Source organism: Antennarius striatus, chromosome 9, assembly GCF_040054535.1.
Source record: "Antennarius striatus isolate MH-2024 chromosome 9, ASM4005453v1, whole genome shotgun sequence".
Taxonomy (NCBI): Eukaryota; Metazoa; Chordata; class Actinopteri; order Lophiiformes; family Antennariidae; genus Antennarius; species Antennarius striatus.
The window spans coordinates 24,532,501-24,551,643 of NC_090784.1; the positions used below are offsets into that span (position 1 = coordinate 24,532,501).

The 19,143-nt window shown below is 50.8% G+C and overlaps 1 protein-coding gene across 3 annotated transcripts in view; it reads left to right on the top strand.

Moving 5' to 3' along the window:
• The window catches only part of col6a4a (collagen, type VI, alpha 4a), a 32,123-nt gene that overhangs the window by 3,168 nt on the left and 9,812 nt on the right, over positions 1 to 19,143 (top strand). For 2 of the 3 annotated variants that reach the window (XM_068322857.1, XM_068322858.1), the window contains exons 2-20: positions 7,175 to 7,276; positions 8,563 to 9,171; positions 9,769 to 10,356; positions 11,497 to 12,066; positions 12,330 to 12,950; positions 13,077 to 13,637; positions 13,795 to 14,352; positions 14,473 to 15,051; positions 15,218 to 15,796; positions 15,868 to 16,223; positions 16,520 to 16,598; positions 16,672 to 16,817; positions 17,757 to 17,849; positions 17,934 to 17,987; positions 18,100 to 18,171; positions 18,249 to 18,275; positions 18,351 to 18,395; positions 18,536 to 18,589; positions 18,690 to 18,752. In XM_068322857.1, the coding sequence (XP_068178958.1) occupies positions 7,201 to 7,276; positions 8,563 to 9,171; positions 9,769 to 10,356; positions 11,497 to 12,066; positions 12,330 to 12,950; positions 13,077 to 13,637; positions 13,795 to 14,352; positions 14,473 to 15,051; positions 15,218 to 15,796; positions 15,868 to 16,223; positions 16,520 to 16,598; positions 16,672 to 16,817; positions 17,757 to 17,849; positions 17,934 to 17,987; positions 18,100 to 18,171; positions 18,249 to 18,275; positions 18,351 to 18,395; positions 18,536 to 18,589; positions 18,690 to 18,752 (5,730 nt within the window). In that variant the 5' untranslated portion in view covers positions 7,175 to 7,200. The remainder of the gene's footprint in view (positions 1 to 7,174; positions 7,277 to 8,562; positions 9,172 to 9,768; positions 10,357 to 11,496; positions 12,067 to 12,329; positions 12,951 to 13,076; positions 13,638 to 13,794; positions 14,353 to 14,472; positions 15,052 to 15,217; positions 15,797 to 15,867; positions 16,224 to 16,519; positions 16,599 to 16,671; positions 16,818 to 17,756; positions 17,850 to 17,933; positions 17,988 to 18,099; positions 18,172 to 18,248; positions 18,276 to 18,350; positions 18,396 to 18,535; positions 18,590 to 18,689; positions 18,753 to 19,143) is intronic. The other variant, XM_068322859.1, reaches the window with a different exon arrangement.

Here is a 19,143-nt window from a genome sequence, read left to right on the forward strand (position 1 = left end):
TGTGTGTGTATGTGTGATTACATCCACCTGAGATCAGGGCGGCGTTAGGCGTGGCGTTGGGGGCAGGGCCTGCTGTCAGAGCAGCTGGGGTCAGAGGGGGTGTGTTCAGGGTAAACAGCCCACACACAGACGCTCAGCTGACTTCCTGTTTACACTCCGGTGCTGGTCTGACATCCAATCAGGTCCCTCCCCTCCTCCTCTTCCTCAGACCCTCTGGAGCTGCTGGAGTTGGAGCCAGGTACCATATTAACGGTGGGGGGGTGTCTGATAGCTGATAGGTTCACAACCCCGCCCCCCCCAGTTTCTAACTGTCACTGACGTCACCGCGTTTACACAAGCTCTGGTTCTGTGGTACCGGCAGGACACGCCCCCCCCCGGGGTCACGACTGGGGTGGGACCAAAGACCTGAGCCCCTCCCATTAGACTTGCATCCCCCCCCCCCCGATCAATACAGAATCTAGAGGCGCTGATTAATCAGTGGCTCCATCCTTCAACACAAGAACAGCTCTGGTCCCTGTGTGTGTGTGTGTGTGTGTGTGTGTGTGTGTGTGTGTGTGTGTGTGTGTGTGTGTGTGTGTGTGTGTGTGTGTATGTGTGTGTGTGTGTATGTGTGTGTGTGTGTGTGTGGTTCAGACTCAGGTCCAGGTCTGGAGTCTCCTGGTGATGTCATCTCGTCTGTGGTCCCGCCCCAACCGCGCCGGAGCAGCCCGGTGCTACTGCTAATGCTAACACTAACAAAGAGGGCGGAGCAGGAGGCAGGGCAGGAGTCTCCTCCAGCTCCAGGAGCCATCAGCTGATGCGTTCAATGACAGGAAGGTCATGTGACCGGAGGCGGGGCTTGTTCTTCAAACGAGCGTTCATGAAGTCAACCACTGCTAACTAGCACACTAGCTGGAATGGATCCATAACAGGCTGTGATTGGTCGTTCCATAACAGGCTGTGATTGGTCGTTCCATAAGGGGCTGTGATTGGTCGTTCCATAACGGGCTGTGATTGGTCGTTCCATAAGGGGCTGTGATTGGTTGTTCCATAAGGGGCTGTGATTGGTCGTTCCATAAGGGGCTGTGATTGGTCGTTCCATAACGGGCTGTGATTGGTCGTTCCATAAGGGGCTGTGATTGGTTGTTCCATAAGGGGCTGTGATTGGTCGTTCCATAACGGGCTGTGATTGGTCGTTCCATAACGGGCTGTGATTGGTCGTTCCATAAGGGGCTGTGATTGGTCGTTCCATGACGGTATGTAAATGGTCGTCATGCCCAACCAGATGTTCTGTTGAACTTAACTTCCTTGAGGCGTGGCCATCATATCCGGTCCTCGTTAGCATGTTAGCGGCTGCTAGCCAGTGGGTTAACTGGAGCTGAACTGGTTTACGTTTCCTGTCCTGACGAGCCCACACGGGGGGCGGAGCCTGGTCGTCTGCGTTCCATCAGACGGTTCCTGCGTTTAGATGAGTCACCGCCCAAACATCCGCCTTTCAAACAACCAGAGGTAGATGAGGGAGCGGGGGCGCGCTGTTTGGAAACATGAAGCACCAGGGGCCTCTCAGGGGCCCCGAGGAGCCGGGGGGAGTGGCCCGGTGTCCTTGGCCTTTGAAGGAGGGGGGGCTCAGAGCTCCGTATTTATCTTTCCACCAAATGAAGCGAGTGGAGTTTAAACAGGCCAATCACAGATATCAGACTTCCTGCCGTCCACCAGCAGCAGCTGGTCCAGCCCAGCGTGTGGCCACAAGTATCTAGACGCTAAACAACAGCGCTCCAGCCAACAACACCTGTGTGGGAGAGCTGACAACACCATGACGACTGGGGATGACACGTTGTGTAGTTGTAGTCATGTTGTTGTTGTATTGTGTTGTCGTTGTGTTGTAGTTCTATTGTAGTTGTATTGTGTTATAGTTGTTTTGTAGTTGTAGTTGTGTAGTGGTTGTATTGTAGTTGTGTTGTAGTTGTAGTTGTATTTTAGTTGTACTGTAGTTGTGTTGTAGTTGTGTTGTAGTTGTGTTGTAGTTGTAGTGTAGTTGTACTGTGGTTGTACTGTAGTTGTACTGTAGTTGTACTGTAGTTGTGTTGTAGTTGTAGTGTAGTTGTAGTTGTACTGTAGTTGTAATTGTAGTTGTACTGTGGTTGTACTGTAGTTGTGTTGTAGTTGTAGTTGTATTACAGTTGTATTGTAGTTGTACTGTGGTTGTACTGTAGTTGTACTGTAGCTGTATTTTAGTTGTGTTGTAGTTGTGTTGTAGTTGCGTTGTAGTTGTAGTGTAGTTGTGTTGTAGTTGTTTTGTAGTTGTGTTGAAGTGGTGTTGTAGTTGTGTTGTAGTTGTATTTAGTTGTGTTGTAGTTGTACTGTAGTTGTACTGTAGTTGTGTTGCAGTTGTGTTGTAGTTGTGTTGCAGTTGTGTTGTAGTTGTATTGTAGTTGTATTGTAGTTGTGTTGTAATTGTAGTTACATTGTAGTTGCACTTTAGTTGTAGTGTCGTTGTGTTGTAGTTGTTTTGTGGTTGTAGTTGTGTTGTAGTGTAGTTGTAGTTGTTTTATAGTTGTATTGTAGTTGTTCTGTAGTTGTGTTGTGGTTGTGTTGTAGTTGTGTTGTAGTTGTGTTGTAGTTACATTGTAGTTGTACTTTAGTTGTATTTTCGTTGTATTGTAGTTGTTTTGTAGTTGTAGTTGTGTTGTAGTGTAGTTTTAGTTATGTTGTAGTTGTGTTGTAGTTGTATTGTAGTTGTATTGTAGTTGTGTTGTGGTTGTGTTGTAGTTGTGTTGTAGTTGTGTTGTAGTTGTGTTGTAGTGGTGTTGTAGTGGTGTTGTAGTTGTATTGTAGTTGTGTTGTAGTTGTATTGTAGTTGTATTGTAGTTGTAGTTTTGTTGTAGTTGTAGTGTAGTTGTTTTGTAGTTGTAGTTGTGTAGTGGTTGTATTGTAGTTGTGTTGTAGTTGTAGTTACATTGTAGATGTACTGTAGTTGTACTGTAGTTGTACTGTAGTTGTATTGTAGTTGTATTGTAGTTGTGTTGTAGTTGTATTGTAGTTGTATTGTAGTTGTGTTGTAGTGGTGTTGTAGTTGTGTTGTAGTTGTATTGTAGTTGTATTGTAGTTTTAGTTTTGTTGTAGTTGTAGTGTAGTTGTTTTGTAGTTGTAGTTGTGTAGTGGTTGTATTGTAGTTGTGTTGTAGTTGTATTGTAGTTGTGTTGTAGTTGTGTTGTAGTTGTATTGTAGTTGTATTGTAGTTGTGTTGTAGTGGTGTTGTAGTTGTATTGTAGTTGTATTGTAGTTGTATTGTAGTTGTGTTGTAGTTGTGTTGTAGTTGTGTTGTAGTTGTGTTGTAGTTGTGTTGTAGTGGTGTTGTAGTTGTGTTGTAGTGGTGTTGTAGTGGTGTTGTAGTTGTGTTGTAGTTGTATTGTAGTGGTGTTGTAGTTGTGTTGTAGTTGTATTGTAGTTGTGTTGTAGTGGTGTTGTAGTTGTATTGTAGTTGTATTGTAGTTGTGTTGTAGTTGTGTTGTAGTTGTATTGTAGTTGTGTTGTAGTGGTGTTGTAGTTGTATTGTAGTTGTGTTGTAGTGGTGTTGTAGTTGTGTTGTAGTGGTGTTGTAGTTGTGTTGTAGTTGTATTGTAGTTGTGTTGTAGTTGTATTGTAGTTGTGTTGTATTTGTATTGTAGTTGTGTTGTAGTTGTATTGTAGTTGTGTTGTAGTTGTGTTGTAGTGGTGTTGTAGTTGTGTTGTAGTTGTATTGTAGTTGTGTTGTAGTGGTGTTGTAGTTGTGTTGTAGTTGTATTGTAGTTGTGTTGTAGTGGTGTTGTAGTTGTGTTGTAGTTGTATTGTAGTTGTGTTGTAGTTGTGTTGTAGTGGTGTTGTAGTTGTGTTGTAGTTGTATTGTAGTAGTGTCGTAGTGGGTTTGTAGTTCTCTTGTGGTTGTGTTGTAGTTTAGTCGTGTCAGGTGTGAGCTCCCTCAAACGTTTCTCTTCTCAGAATGTTCTAACATGTGCTGACAACATGTGACCTCCTCTGATCCGGGGTCGGCCGTAATGAGGGAGGGACCTCTGCTCCGGGGCAGACCAGGTGATGGCGAGCGCCGACTCGTCTTGCCGGTGAGATGTTTGAGGGTGTGAACCTGGAGCTGATAACACACAAGGGCTTTCAGATGCATCCATCAAACAAGAGAGGTCACGACCCCAAACACTGTTCTGCCTCCAGCCTTCAGAGGAACACAGATTCTACTTCCTATTTCAGACCTCAGCGTCACACCCGCCCTCCAGGACGTCTCTGGAACATTAACATTTCATTTCAGGGTCCCGTTAACGCGTCCGAACTGGGTCATGTTCCCTTCCACCGGTTACCACAGCAACAACAACTATCTGGACATTCATTGGTTCAGAAACCTGAGCGTTGGTCATGAAGACGACCAATCATCTGATCCACCAATCAGGAGGACGAGCCTGTTCTCCATCGTCCTGTGGTCTCCTTCAGGCAGTTATCTTTAATGACGCTCATTAGTTTGACTTCCTGCTTCTGACGGGACGAAACCCCATCTGGTCGTCCTTTATAGGAACACATCACCCAACAACTAGTTTAAACACCAGGAGACTAGTTTAAAACACCTGAAGACTAGTTTAAACACCAGGAGACTAGTTTAAAACACCTGAAGACTAGTTTAAACAACTGAAGACTAGTTTAAAACACCTGAAGACTAGTTTAAACAACTGAAGACTAGTTTAAAATACCTGAAGACTAGTTTAAACACCAGGAGACTAGTTTAAAACACCTGAAGACTAGTTTAAACACCAGGAGACTAGTTTAAAACACCTGAAGACTAGTTTAAACACCAGGAGACTAGTTTAAAACACCTGAAGACTAGTTTAAACAACTGAAGACTAGTTTAAAATACCTGAAGACTAGTTTAAACACCAGGAGACTAGTTTAAAACACCTGAAGACTAGTTTAAACACCAGGAGACTAGTTTAAAACACCTGAAGACTAGTTTAAACACCAGGAGACTAGTTTAAAACACCTGAAGACTAGTTTAAACAACTGAAGACTAGTTTAAACAACTGAAGACTAGTTTAAACACCAGGAGACTAGTTTAAAACACCTGAAGACTAGTTTAAACACCAGGAGACTAGTTTAAAACACCTGAAGACTAGTTTAAACACCAGGAGACTAGTTTAAAACACCTGAAGACTAGTTTAAACAACTGAAAATTAGTTTAAAACACCTGAAGACTAGTTTAAACACCAGGAGACTAGTTTAAAACAATTGATGACTAGTTTAAACACCAGGAGACCAGTTTAAAACAACTGAAGACTAGTCTAAAATACCTGAAGACTAGTTTAAACACCAGGAGACTAGTTTAAAACAACTGAAGACTAGTTTAAACACCAGGAGACTAGTTTAGTTAAACGCAGTTGCTGGTTGGGGGTTTTTTGGTATTCTGACCCGACCCCCCCATCAGGACCCTGACTCCACCTCTGAACCTGGTGTCTCCATCCATCAGACCCGATCACCTGTCAGGGCGGCGCCGGGTCCAGAGTGCCCCAGGTCTTGTTGAGGGTTGGGTCACTTACATTCCTGTCCAGGTGTTCCCCCACGCTGACCTCTGACCTCTGACCTGAGTGTGTCGCCTTCAAAGACATTCTTGTACCTGCGCCCAACCTGGAGACCTGAGGAGAATCGGGTCCGCCTCTACATCTGGACTGATGTGGAGGACACCCCAAGACTGAATCCCTGCCCCCTCCCTCAGAATGTCAGACATGTTGAAGGACCTGCAGCCAAACCTTCAAAGGTCAAAGGTTAACCAGCACTTGGGGGACACTCCTGAGCAGCAGGTGGCGCTAGTCTGGACCCAGATGAATGATGACTGCAGGCACTGAACCCCCCCATCACACACCCCCACACAAAGAACTGGACAACAGAGGTAAACAACCTGCTGGAGATCCTCCTGTGGGCCCCCACCGCCTGGCAGGTGATTGAACACAGGTGGAGACACATCTGTGGGGGCGGGGCCTGCACACGCATGCCCTGCCTCTCAGACGCCTGGAAGAGGGAGGGGTTACAGGTTTCAACAGATCCTCCAATCGGTGATGGGCGGGTCTAAGGGCCAACCCGGTCCAGCTGGAACCGGTTAGCATCTTCTGTGACATTTACCCACAAGGCACAGCTGTCCATGTTCATTCCCTGAAACAGTCCTGGTGTGTGTATCATTAGTGATGCTATGCTAACGATGCTACTGGCCACGCCCCTTGAACACATCCAGATGTAGCTGGCGGCGTTAGTTGAACACAGATGTCTCTTTTCGAGCGCGTCGTCCTTGTGTGACCGACTTCGAGGGGGGGTGGGGGGTTCTGCTCCGACCTGGGGGGGCGGTGGTACTTAAAGCCACTTCCTGTTCATGTGCCCCGAGGCAGACCCACCGACGCCATTAGCCCGTTGGTCGCTAAGCAGAGCCAGATGGCGGCGCTTTCCCTCGGTCGCCTCCGGGGGCGGAGTCTCCAGATGGAGACGCGGGTGATCCGGGCGATGGGAGACACAACCAGTGTTTCGGGTGTATGGTTACCTGAACCTGGACCAGAACCAGAACCAGAACCTGAACCTGGACCAGAACCAGAACATGAACCAGAACATGAACCAGAATTGGGTTTTACTGTTAGCTCAGTGTGTGCTAGCTTGCTTGCTAGCAACTTGGTGACTGACAAAGTTTCTGATTGAACGTCACACTGGACCAATCACATCCCCCCACCCCTCTGACTCCACCCCCTTTGAGTCCATTTTCTTGCCTTCCAGCTGGGTTAACTGATCCGGTCCCATAAAACCTGGTGGTGGGGTTTTGTGGGGGGGTCTGGTGGGGGAGGGGTCTTGTGGGGGGTGAGGTCTGGGGCCAGAAGGGGCCTCTTTAAAACATGGATCTGCTGGGAGTTCAGCTGCTGCAGAGGTTTGGCTGGAAACTCATCTTCATCACCTCGTTCTGAAGACATCTGGTCTCAGTTTGGATCTGGACTGAGACCAGAGCTGGTCTCAGGTCAGATCTGGTCTCAGGTCAGATCTGGTCTCAGGTCAGATCTGGTGTCATAATTAGTTAAATTAATTTAACGGCTTAATTCAGTTAACTAACGCATGAAATCCACTGATTCGTGCTGTCTGTGGTCATGTGACCTCTCCTTAACCCCGCCCCCTGCTCCTCTGTGTGTTACAGGACAGAAACCTGAGACCTGGTCCAGCATGGCGGGGGGACAGGGCCTTTTCCTCAGCCTCATCATGGCGGCGTGTCTCTGTGGCAGCACCGCTGAGAAGACAGGTGGGTGTGGTTAGACTGTGACATCACTTCCTGCTTAGCAGCACATGACGCTCACTCTCCATCACTCTTCATCTTCACGCCTTCACATCCACACCTGGATCTGAGCATCCAGCTGCATGGAGATGTGAACCCACAACCCGTAACCACGCCCCCCGCGTGTCAGCGCCGCCATGACTAACCCCTCATCTGCTCCGCCCACCCGAGCCTCCGCCATTGATGGGGATTGATCGGCAGCGTCTGCATTGATTATTAATCAGAACGTGTTTAGACGGCAGCCTCAGGACCAGGATCCAGACCAGTGAGTCACCCGGGTCAGGTTCAGATCCGGACCCGCCCCGGTCAGGTCGGGACAGCGTGAAATATATTCAAGATGACATCATTTCTCTGTGAGCCAATGAGAGACAGACGTTCCAGCTAGCATTGTGAATAGTAGCTAGCTAGCCGGTCCAGGCCCAGGCCCAGGCCCAGGCCCAGATTCAGGTCCAGGTCCAGGTCCAGGTCAAGATCCAGATCCATGTCCATGTCCATGTCCATGTCCATGTCCAGGCCCAGATCCTGGTCCTGGTCCTGGTCCAGGTCCAGATCCAGGTCCAGGTCCAGGTCCAGGTCCAGGCCCAGATTTAGGTCCAGGTCCAGGTCCAGGTCCAGGCCCAGATTCAGGTCCAGGTCCAGGTCCAGGATCTGACTGAATGTTCCTGTCAGTCTGTCGATAAAGTTAACATATTCAACTCCAATGAGACGGGATGTCGACCCGGATGTCATTCCGTTTGTCGATGATTCATTAGCTACACACGCTGCCGATGATGTCATCACTCCATGATGATGTCGTCACTCTAATAATGATGTTAACAATGATGTCACTACTCTATAGAGTGGTAGCGTGTGGTTCTAGGTTCAGCAGCGGATCACATGTTCGATCAGACGTGTTTTATCCAGATGTGGGACATGCCCACCCGGGTCAGGGTCTCATCTGCACTCATCTGCCTTCTGCTCACCTCATCACTGCTTGTTGGAGGAAATGAACACACCTGTAGGCGTACACCTGTGGGCGTACACCTGTGTCATTTCACTTGTGTCATTTCACCTGTGCCTGGAGCGTCCATGGCATCGGCGCTCCTGATTGGTCTCCTCTGGCTGCTATCATCACTTCTCTCTTTGAACCATGCCACGCTTCCTCACCCTGCCTAGCTCACGCTCCCGGATCCGGGACCGGCCCGGCTAGCCAGACTGGCTCCACGTAGCCTTGTGAACGTCACCTGAAGGTCGTGCTTTGACCTTCCTCCCAGTGTGCACCCAAGAGGCCGTGGCCGACATCGTTTTCATGGTGGACGGCTCGTGGAGTATTGGCAAGGAGAACTTTGAGAAGGTGCGTCGGTTTCTGAACACGCTGGTCAACAGCTTCGACATCGGGCCGGACCAGGTCCGCATCGGGCTGGTCCAGTACAGCACCACCCCCCGCACCGAGTTCCTGCTCAACAGCCATCAAAACAAGAGGGACATCCTGAGGTACATCAGCAGGTTGCCCTACATGGGGGGCGGCACCCAGACGGGACAGGGTTTGGACTTCATGCTGAAGGAGCACTTCACAGAGGCTGCTGGGAGTCGAGTTCACCACAACATCCCTCAGATCGCCGTGGTGATTACCGACGGAAAATCTCAGGATGACGTGGAGGCCAGCGCCCAGGACCTGAAGAGGCGGGGAATCGTCCTCTACGCCATCGGGATCAAGGACGCTGACGAGGACGAGTTGAAGGAGATGGCCAGCGAGCCTCACTCCCAACACGTCTACAGCGTGTTGGACTTCGCGGCGCTGCAGGGAATCTCCCAGAGCGTCATCCAGACCATTTGCACCACAGTAGAGGAAGTCAAACGACAACTCCTCCAGTTGTCCCAAGGTAAACCGCATCCAACCCCACTGTCCGGGGTGAGTCAGCGTCTGACTCAGTACGACTCATGTCTCAGCAGTAGTTTGGGGGAAATATCCCTGACTCAGGTCAGGTTAATGCTAAAGGTTTAGCTTTTACAAAGTTTGAATGGGTCGACATGTCTGATGGACCGAAGCCGAGTTCCAGGTCCCCAACCTCATTAAAGCCCAGAAAGCTGTTTGGGTCGAGAAACCATTCATTTAATAAAATAATATGTTCGCAATGACCAGTTTTTCCATTACTCATTTCTAGCCGAGACTCAATCAACGTGAGAGGTCAACAAAACAAGGTAAGACTAAAAATGTGGTTAAAGAGTTCAAAACTTTTTCAAACCTTTCAATTTTCCTCCAAATTAAAGAGAACTTTCAATCTTATCTCAGATATCACCCGTATCAAAGGTCTCTGCACACAGAAATGGACGTTCATTGGAGATCTACTGGACATTCATTGGAGATTTAATGGATGTTCATTGGAGATCTATTGGAGATCTGTTGGATGTTTGTTGGTGATACATTTGACGTTCCTGAGTCTGCTGCAGATGCTAAACTGTTTCCTTCTCCCCTCCAGAATGTGCGAAGGCCACGGTGGCTGACATCGTCTTCCTGGTCGACGGGTCCACCAGCATTGGGGACAATAATTTCAAGGAGATTCAACAGTTTCTCAAAAGCGTTGCCTCAGGCTTGGACATCGGTCCGGACAGAGTTCGAATGGCTTTGGCTCAGTACAGCCATGAAACCTACCAGGAGTTCCTGCTGAAGGACCACATGGACAAGACATCCCTCCTGGCAGCACTGGACAGTGTTCCTTACCGTAAAGGTGGTACGGAAACAGGCAAGGCCATCGACTTCCTCCTGACGCAGTACTTCACCAAAGACGCGGGGAGCCGAGCCAGCCAACGGGTGCCTCAGATTGCCGTGGTCATCACCGATGGGGAGTCCACTGATGATGTCATAGGGCCTGCCCGGCGCCTGAGGCAGCATGGTGTCATCGTTCTTGGCATTGGAGTGGGAGAGGCCAACCTGGAAGAGTTAGCGTCAATCGCGAACAAGCCTTCAGAGCGCTTCATGTACTCTATTGATAACTTTCAGGCTCTGCAGAGGCTGACAGAGGGTCTGCTGCGAACGGTTTGCATCTCCATGGAGGACCAGAGGCAAGGTAAGACAACCCTAACCCTCTAACCCTTCATCCTAACCCAAAGTAACCCTAACTCTAGCCCCAAAACCTAACCCTCTAGCCCTAACCCCCTAACCCAAGGTAACCCTTACTCTACCCCCTAACCCTTACCCAAGGTAACCCTAACCCCCTAACCCTAACCCAAGGTAACCCTAACTCTAGCCCCAAAACCTAACCTTCTAGCCCTAACCCCCTAACCCTAACCCAAGGTAACCCTAACTCTACCCCTTAACCCTAACCCAAGGTAACCCTAACCCCCTAACCCAAGGTAACCTTAACTCTAGCCCCATATCCTAACCCTCTAGCCCTAACCTTCTAACACTAACCCAAAGTAAAGCTAACCCAAGGTAAACCTAACTCCATGACCCTAACCCAAGGTAACCCTTACTCTACCCCCTAACACTAACCCAAGGTAACGCTAACCCAAGGTAAACCTAACCCCATAACCCTAACCCAAGGTACACCAATTCCTAACCAGTCCAAACTGATAGGTGTTCTATAAAATGCAACTCAACTCAATCTCTCTGGGGCTAAATTCATATTTTAAAGTTTAAATCCAAACAACAGATTAAAAAAATACGACCGAATTGTGGTTCAAAGGTTTTTTACCACATTTCCCATCATGCAGCAGGGACATCTGCATCTGCAGTACAACCCTGAGCTAAGAGCAGTTCTCAAACATTTGTGTTTCCTGCTGGAACGCTCTGCAGGGATTAATGGAACACATTCCGTCTTCAATCATGACTGTCCTCAGAAGACAATGAGGCGGCCTCTGCCAGCGCGGCGGCGTTCTGAGATGGCGGTCGTTGAGGAATGAACACAAGCTGTGTACAATCAGCTGACTGAAGGAACAGAAATGATTCACAGGCCAGAAATGTCTTCCTGCCTCGTTAAGACCAGCGAACATCGACACCCAGAGCCGGCATCCAAATAAGGATCGCTGTTCAATGTCGCGACCCAACAAGTCTGTGTGTTTACAGAGAAAACAAACATGCTCATTAGTTCCTTCACCTTTAGTCACATGATCATCTGTCCGACAAGGCTGGACTTTTTCCTCCTGTCGTTGTGATCTTCTGCCTCTGCTACCACTTCCTCTGACTCCTTGACCTCTTTCTCCCCCAGCCTTGGCAGAACGGTTTGCAGACATCTTCTTCCTGGTGGACAGCGGCGTTACTCAGGCAGAGTTCCAGCAGGTCCGGGTCTTCCTCACCCGAATGGCCAACCAACTCAACCTGGGAGCGGCGGCCTACCGCCTGGGCCTGGCCCAGTATGGCAAAGACATCAAGGTGGAGTTCCTCCTCAACGCTCACCAAACCAAAGAGGAAACCCAGAACGCCATCAAGCGCTTCCGTCAACGCCGCCTGACACCAAACGAGCCTCGAAACCTCGGCAGCGCATTGCAGTACGCCAGCACCAACTTCTTCACCAGCGAGGCAGGAAGCCGGGCTGAGCAGGGATATAAACAGTACCTGGTGGTGGTCAGTGGGAAGGACTCCGACGATCCCGTGGACCGGGAGTCACGTCAGCTCCGATCAGTGGGCGTGACCGTGGTGGGCGTGAGCCTCGGAGCTTCGATGAAGGAAATGCGACTCATATCCAGCGCCGGGAACACGTACCAGTCCATCAGTAACTTTGTCCCAACACTGAAATCTGCTGTGGAGAAACAGGAAGAGGACATTACTCTGACGAAAGGTAACCAGGTGTTCCTTTATTTCTGATTCCTCCCTTTGCAAAACCTTCACAGGTAACAGCTTCGACCGCTTCCATCGTGTTTCAAAGAGCTGAAGCCATTGTTACCCTCTGAAAGGAATATATCTACCTGTCAAAGGCGGGGCTGTTGCTGCTTGACCTCCTTTGATAGGAAGATGGCTGCACCCACTGTTTCCACCTTCAGCTAAATGTATTTAGTCGTGAGTTACGACTTTAAAGTAATTTGCTCTTTCTTTCTTTCTCAGATTGCAAAGCAGCCAAACTGGCAGACATTGTTTTCATTGTCGATGAGTCTGGAAGTATCGGAACCCCCAACTTCCAGTTGGTGCGAAAATTCCTGCACTCGATTGTTAGTGGCATGGAAGTTAGCCCAACGCGGGTGAGAGTGGGAATCGTTCTGTACAACACGAAGCCCACAGCACAGGTCTACCTCAACTCCTTCAGCGACAAGAACGAATTGCTCAGGTTCATCAAAATCCTGCCTTATCACGGCGGCGGCACCAACACTGGCGCGGCCCTGAACTTTACCCGGGAGACGCTGTTCACTGAGCAGAAAGGCAGCAGAAAGAACAAGGGAGTCCAGCAAGTGGCAGTGGTGATCACGGACGGGGAGTCCCAGGACAATGTGAGCACAGCGGCGGCCAATCTCCGCCGGGCAGGTGTCACCGTTTACGCCGTGGGAATCAAGGACGCCAACGAGGACCAACTGAAGCAGATCGCGTCCTACCCCACCAACAAGCACATGTTCATTGTGGACAGTTTTACCAAGCTGAACTCTCTGCAGATGAGCCTGCAGAGAAGTCTGTGCCACAACATCCTCCGAGAAGCCGTGTCCATTGTTACCAGAAGGCGTGGCATCAAACAAGGTGTGATGACTACGGGACCACTACACAACTACACATTGTCCCGTAGAAAAGTTTGAACCGGTGTGACGGACGGAATGGAATGTTCTACTGATGCAAACTCATTGTGGTTTGGTTTCTCTCCTCCAGGCTGCATACAGACGGATGAAGCCGATATCTTCTTCCTCATCGATCACTCCGGAAGCATTTACCCCGCCGACTTCTACGACATGAAAAAGTTCATCATCGAATTTCTAAACACCTTCCGTATCAGCCCACAACATGTTCGCATGGGTGTAGCAAAATTTGCAGATGCGCCCAACTTAGAGTTTGATCTGACAACCTACACCGACGCCAAGTCGCTAGAGAAGGCCATCGAGGCAATCAAACAGGTGGGGGGCGGCACCGAGACAGGACGCGCTCTGGAATTCATGGGGCCTCAGTTTGACCGGGCGATGGCCACCCGTGGTCACCAGGTGGCAGAGTACTTGATCGTCATCACCGATGGGAAGTCGACCGATAATGTCAAGATTCCTGCCGAGAAGCTGAGAGCACAGGGTGTGATCGTCTACGCCATTGGGGTGAAAAACGCAGACCACACTGAGCTGAGAGAGATCTCTGGTGATCCTCAGAGGACATTCTTTGTCAATAACTTTGATGCTCTGAACCCCATAAAAGATGACATCATCACGGACATCTGCTCTCAAGACGGTAAGGAAAAAAAGGCTCGCCGGGTGACTTTAGATATGAACCCTGTTCTAGAACCTGGGGTTAGCGTGGTGAGTACCCCTCAGCATCTTTACATTCTTGCATTGGTGTCAAACGTGGGCGGACGAGCGACTGACGAGTCTGCGCTCTGTGTCCACAGCCTGTAAAGACATCCCAGGAGATCTCATGTTCCTGGTGGACAGCTCTGGTAGCATCTACCCAAACGACTACCAGAAGATGAAAGACTTCATGAAAAATGTCATCGGCAAGTCCCTGATTGGTCAGAACGAGGTGCATGTGGGCGTCATGCAGTTCAGCACCATCCAGCAGCTGGCGTTCCCCCTGAACCGTTATTACACCAAACGGGACCTGTCCAAGGCCATTGACGACATGCGGCAGACGAGTGGGGGGACCCTCACGGGCGAAGCCATCACTGAGGTGTCGCAGTACTTTGACGCGGCCAACGGAGGGCGACCCGACCTGAGGCAAAGGCTGATAGTGATAACAGATGGGGAGTCCCAGGACGAGGTCGCAGCCCCCGCCACTGCCCTCAGGGCAAAGGGCGTCCTGATCTATGCCATTGGGGTGGTGGATGCCAACACCACCCAGCTGCTGGAGATCAGCGCGTCAGTGGACCGCACGCACACCGAGAGGAGCTTCGACGACCTGAAGAACCTGGAGGGCCAGGTGGCCATGGAGCTTTGTGATCCAGACAGAGGTAAGTCTATTCAGCCGCCGCGTCCTGGGACAATGAAGGCAATGTTAGAGAACCAGTGTGTAGTCCGTTCCATTACTCTGACTCTCTGACCCTTTGACCTTTGCTCTTCCATTAACCCAGAGTGTAAGAAAACAGAACAAGCTGATATCATCTTCCTGGTGGATGGCTCTACCAGTATCACCCTTAGCAAGTTCAGGAGCATGCAGAAGTTTATGGCATCAACGGTGAACCAAACCACAGTGGGCAAGGACTTGACTCGCTTCGGAGTCATCATGTTCTCCAACGAACCCAAGTCTATCTTCACCCTGAACCAGTACACCTCTAAACGAGACGTTCTCAACGCAATCATGGCCTTGAAATCCCCCTTTGGAGACACTTACACCAGCAAGGCTCTGGCATACGCATTGGACTTCTTTGATGAAAGCCACGGAGGACGGGCAGCCCTCAAGGTGCCCCAGATCCTCATGGTGATCACCGACGGCGACGCCACCGACAGCAACAATCTGGCGCCTCCGTCTGAGGCTTTGCGGGACAAAGGGATCGGTGTCTTCAGCATTGGAGTTGAAGGAGCCATCAAGGACCAGCTGGACATCATATCAGGTGGAGACACCTCCAAAGTCTTCTACGTGGACAACTTCGATGCCCTGGAAACTCTGCACATGAACATTTCCCATGTCCTCTGCAACTCAACCAAGCCAGGTAACAAAGCTTTTGTACATTGTGTGATAATTATTAGCACAATAATGCTAGCCTACCTTTGCAGTTTATCTTCTCTTATCTGCTGCACCTTTGAACATGAGTCTTGACCTGGACTGCTTTGGTTTACTTGCACGCCTGCTATGACTGGATGATTTTGCTCTTGTAGCTTGTGGGAAGCAGAAAGCGGACATGGTCTTCCTCGTCGATCAGTCTGGCAGCATCAACTCAAACGACTACATTACCATGAAGAAGTTCACGGCCGACCTGGTGAGCAGCTTCAAAGTTGGCGAGGATCTGGTGCGTGTTGGAGTCGCCCAGTTCAGCAGCTCTTTCCAGCATGAGTTTTACCTCAACCAGTTCTACACTGCTGATGAAGTCACCAAGAACATCCTTGACATGGAGCAGCTCGGCGGCGGCACCAAAATCGGAGCTGCCCTCGAATCCATCCGGGGATATTTTGAAGCATCCAAAGGAAGCCGTAGGTCTGAGAAGGTCTCTCAGAACCTGGTGCTAATCACCGATGGCGAGTCCCAGGATGACGTGGAGGAAGCAGCCGACAAGCTTCGGGCCCTGGGGGTGGAGGCCTTCGCCATCGGCATTGGTGACGTCCATGACCTGGAGCTCCTACAGGTCACTGGCACCCCGGAGAAGCTGTTCACCGTACAGAATTTTGGCAACTTGGAAAAGATCAAGCAGAAGGTGGTAGACAAGATCTGCCAATCCGAGATCATCCCAAATCCCCCAGGTGAGCCTCTCCGTCTGAGTCCTTCCCGTCATCCTCTTCTTCTTCTTCAGAGTGAACACGTCTCTCCACAGGCTGCAGCATCGACATCGCCATGGGGTTCGATATCTCTGAGAGGAGGGGGTTCCCCGGTGAGATGCTGGTGAGCGGCCAGGTTGGCCTGCAGACCTTCCTGCCGGAGATCGCCCACTACCTGTCGTCCATCCAGGGCCTGTGCTGCGCCGGCGACACGCCCGTCAACCCCAACCTGGCCTACCGGGTGGTGGGGCGTGACGGAAGTCCCCTGTACGACTTCAACTTTGAAGGCTACAGTGAAGACGTGGTGAGGAAGGTCATGACGGCCGGTCTGAGGGAGCCCACGTTCTTCAACGCTGCCATGCTGAAGTCCTTCGGCGAGAAGTTCAAGAGCCAATCAGGAGCCGGCGTGAAGGTGAGCCCGGGTGGACAGAGACCGGGGGCGGGGCTAACGTTGCAAATCGTTAAAATAACCCTAGGAGTTTCAATCAAACTTTCAAGGAGGAACGGCACTATTATGGGATGTTGGAGTCCCAGGAGACGCAGTGGTTAGCTAACGACTCACAGGAAGTTACGTCAGACAAACCAACCGGTTTCTTCAATGACCCCAACATCCCATAAAAGATGGATGAAACTCTACACCAACAGGAAGTGGCGAGGTAGCGCCCCCCTGAGGCCTACTGATCCTACTAACGCCACCTCGTCCCCCAGGTGCTGGTGATCTTCTCTGATGGACTTGACGACGACGTGATGAAGCTGGAGCAGGAGGCGGAGCTGCTGCGGGCGTCGGGTGAGGCTAGCGGATCCGTTAGCGGACCCGTGCAGAACCACAGGTGCCTGATTGCGTTCTTGTATTCCCGTAGGCGTTAGCGCGCTGCTCACTGTGGCCCTGGAGGGCGTCCACGACCCCGCCCAGCTGCAGATGGTTGAGTTTGGCCGAGGCTTCGGGTACAAGGTTCCCCTCAGTGTCGGCATGCAGAGCATCGGCAGCTCTGTCCTGAAACAGATCGTAAGTCAGTGGCGGTCATGCTAACGGCTAACAGCTAATGGTTAACCGCAGCTAGATACATGGACCACCTGAACTCCACAAGAAAAAGAAACCAGCCAGCCAAGCTACACCCAACACTTTAACACCAGAACTGTGTCGTTGTGGTTAGCAGCATTAGCATTAGAGCTAACGGTATCATTCACAGCTATCACAGATATTTCCCCCCCAAAAAAAACTAATCAAAGCTCGCAACTTGATGAGATTCAGGTTTTATGTATGTTTGCTAATCACTAGCATTCTAGCTAAGCTAGGTGGCTTGTCACTAGCTAGCATTACAAGATTAAAAAAACCCTACTTTTTAAAAATGGACTGTTTTGACTGCTGAAGCAGATGTACGGAGCTAGCTCATTAGCTGGTTATGCTAACAACAGCTAGCATCTGAGCAGCTTCCCAGACTTTCAGCTAACGGCTAGAGACACTCTTCAGCCTCACTGACTGGCTCTGATTGGGTTAATGTGCCTGCGGCCGAGGGCGGGGGGGTCGAATGCCTTCAGAAACGTGTTTCCTGTCTCAGCGCGTCCGTCTGGAGGAAACGCCAGAGGGCGGGGCTGGTGCACGAAATATGCAAATTACTGCCCAGAGCGACGGCGAAGAATCCAGTGGTGGAATGTTTGTAATGCCATCGCCGTCCTGCACGCCAATGGGTCGGGTCCGACGGATCACCGTCAGATCAATAGGATGACAGGAAGCAGGTTTCAGTCTGGACAATAGAAAACAGGAAGTGATGTCACAGTAAATATAAACAGCGTCTGGTGTAAACAAACATCAAAGCAAACGAAATGAAAAATGTTTCACAGGTCTGACCAATTGATTGACTTACTGACTGATTGACCGAACAACTGATCGATCGACTGATTGATCGACTGATTGATCGACTGATTGATCCTCCGTCTCCTGCAGGATGCCGTGTCGGACAGGGAGTGCTGTGGCGTCATGTGTAAATGTTCTGGACCTGAAGGCGTCCGCGGGTCTCGAGGCGTCCCGGGGTCAAAGGTGAGTGGCCGGTGATGTCAGGAATGTTCTGGAAGGACCAATCAGAGGGCTGGTTGTCGGGGCTCATGCTGTCTCCTCCCACAGGGCGTTCCTGGACAGAAGGGTCACCCCGGGTTCCCGGGCGAGGAGGGCGTGGCTGTGAGTGCTCCTTCATTCACTTCATCTACTTCCTGTTTGGAGGCGTGTCCCATGTGAAGCGGACCAATCAGGTGCCAGGCGTCTGTCTCACCACTCTGTGTGTCTGCTGCAGGGCGAGCGGGGGCGTCCCGGGCCCAGCGGGCCCCAGGGGGTCCAGGGCTGTTCAGGGGTTCGAGGATCAAAGGTAGGCCGCCACTCGTTCTGTCACGTGACCAGCTGGTTGCCGCAGCAACGTGCTGATGCTGTGTGTCTGTCCTGCAGGGCTACCGGGGTCTCCGTGGAAACAGGGTGAGTGACCGTCACTCCACCAACGGAGTCATGTGACCAGGAGGCGGGTCAGCTGATGCTCTGCTCCTCTTACAGGGCGAGAGCGGAGAAGACGGATTGGACGGAGTCGACGGGGAGCAGGTGGGGGGCGATCGATCAGCTGACAGCTGATCGGTCCTGATCGGTTAGCGATCAGCCCACGTTGAACACGCCCCCCCGGGGGGGTCTCCCCCCGGGGGTCCAGCGGTCTGGGGGTCTCACCCGGTTGTGTTGTGTTCCAGGGGCTGACCGGGGTGGACGGGGGCCGGGGCGAGGGAGGAAACCCAGGAAACCCGGTCAGACCTTGTTCTTTTGATTGACTGATTGATTGATTTTCATCATGTATGTACTGTGGATCTGAAGTGATGACCTCTGACCTCTGGTTGACCCTCTCAGGGTATCCCGGGCATCAGGGGCCCGGCGGGACCCCAAGGGAAGCGAGGACTGAGAGGAGATCCGGTGAGCTGCGGCGTCGTCTCCACCCGGGCCGTGTTCTGTCTGCAGCTGCTCGTCTGTTAACGTGCTGTATATCATGGGGGGGGTCCAGACTGTAGATCAAAGGCTTAACTGGGACCGGGCCTTGGCGAGTCGCCCGGGTTCTCTGTTTGACGTCCTGGACATCTGTCATCATCGTCAGTCGGTCACATGACCTCAAAGCCACGGCGAGCAGCGGTTCTGACCGGTTCTGATTGGTTCTGGCTGGTTCTTAGCAGTTTTTGACCCAGTTCTGATTGGTTCTCATTGGGTTCTAAACCCAGTACTGACTGGGACCTGATAGGTTCTGACCTGGTTCAGACTGGGTTCTGATTGGTTCTGACCTGGTTCAGACTGGGTTCTGATTGGTTCTGAC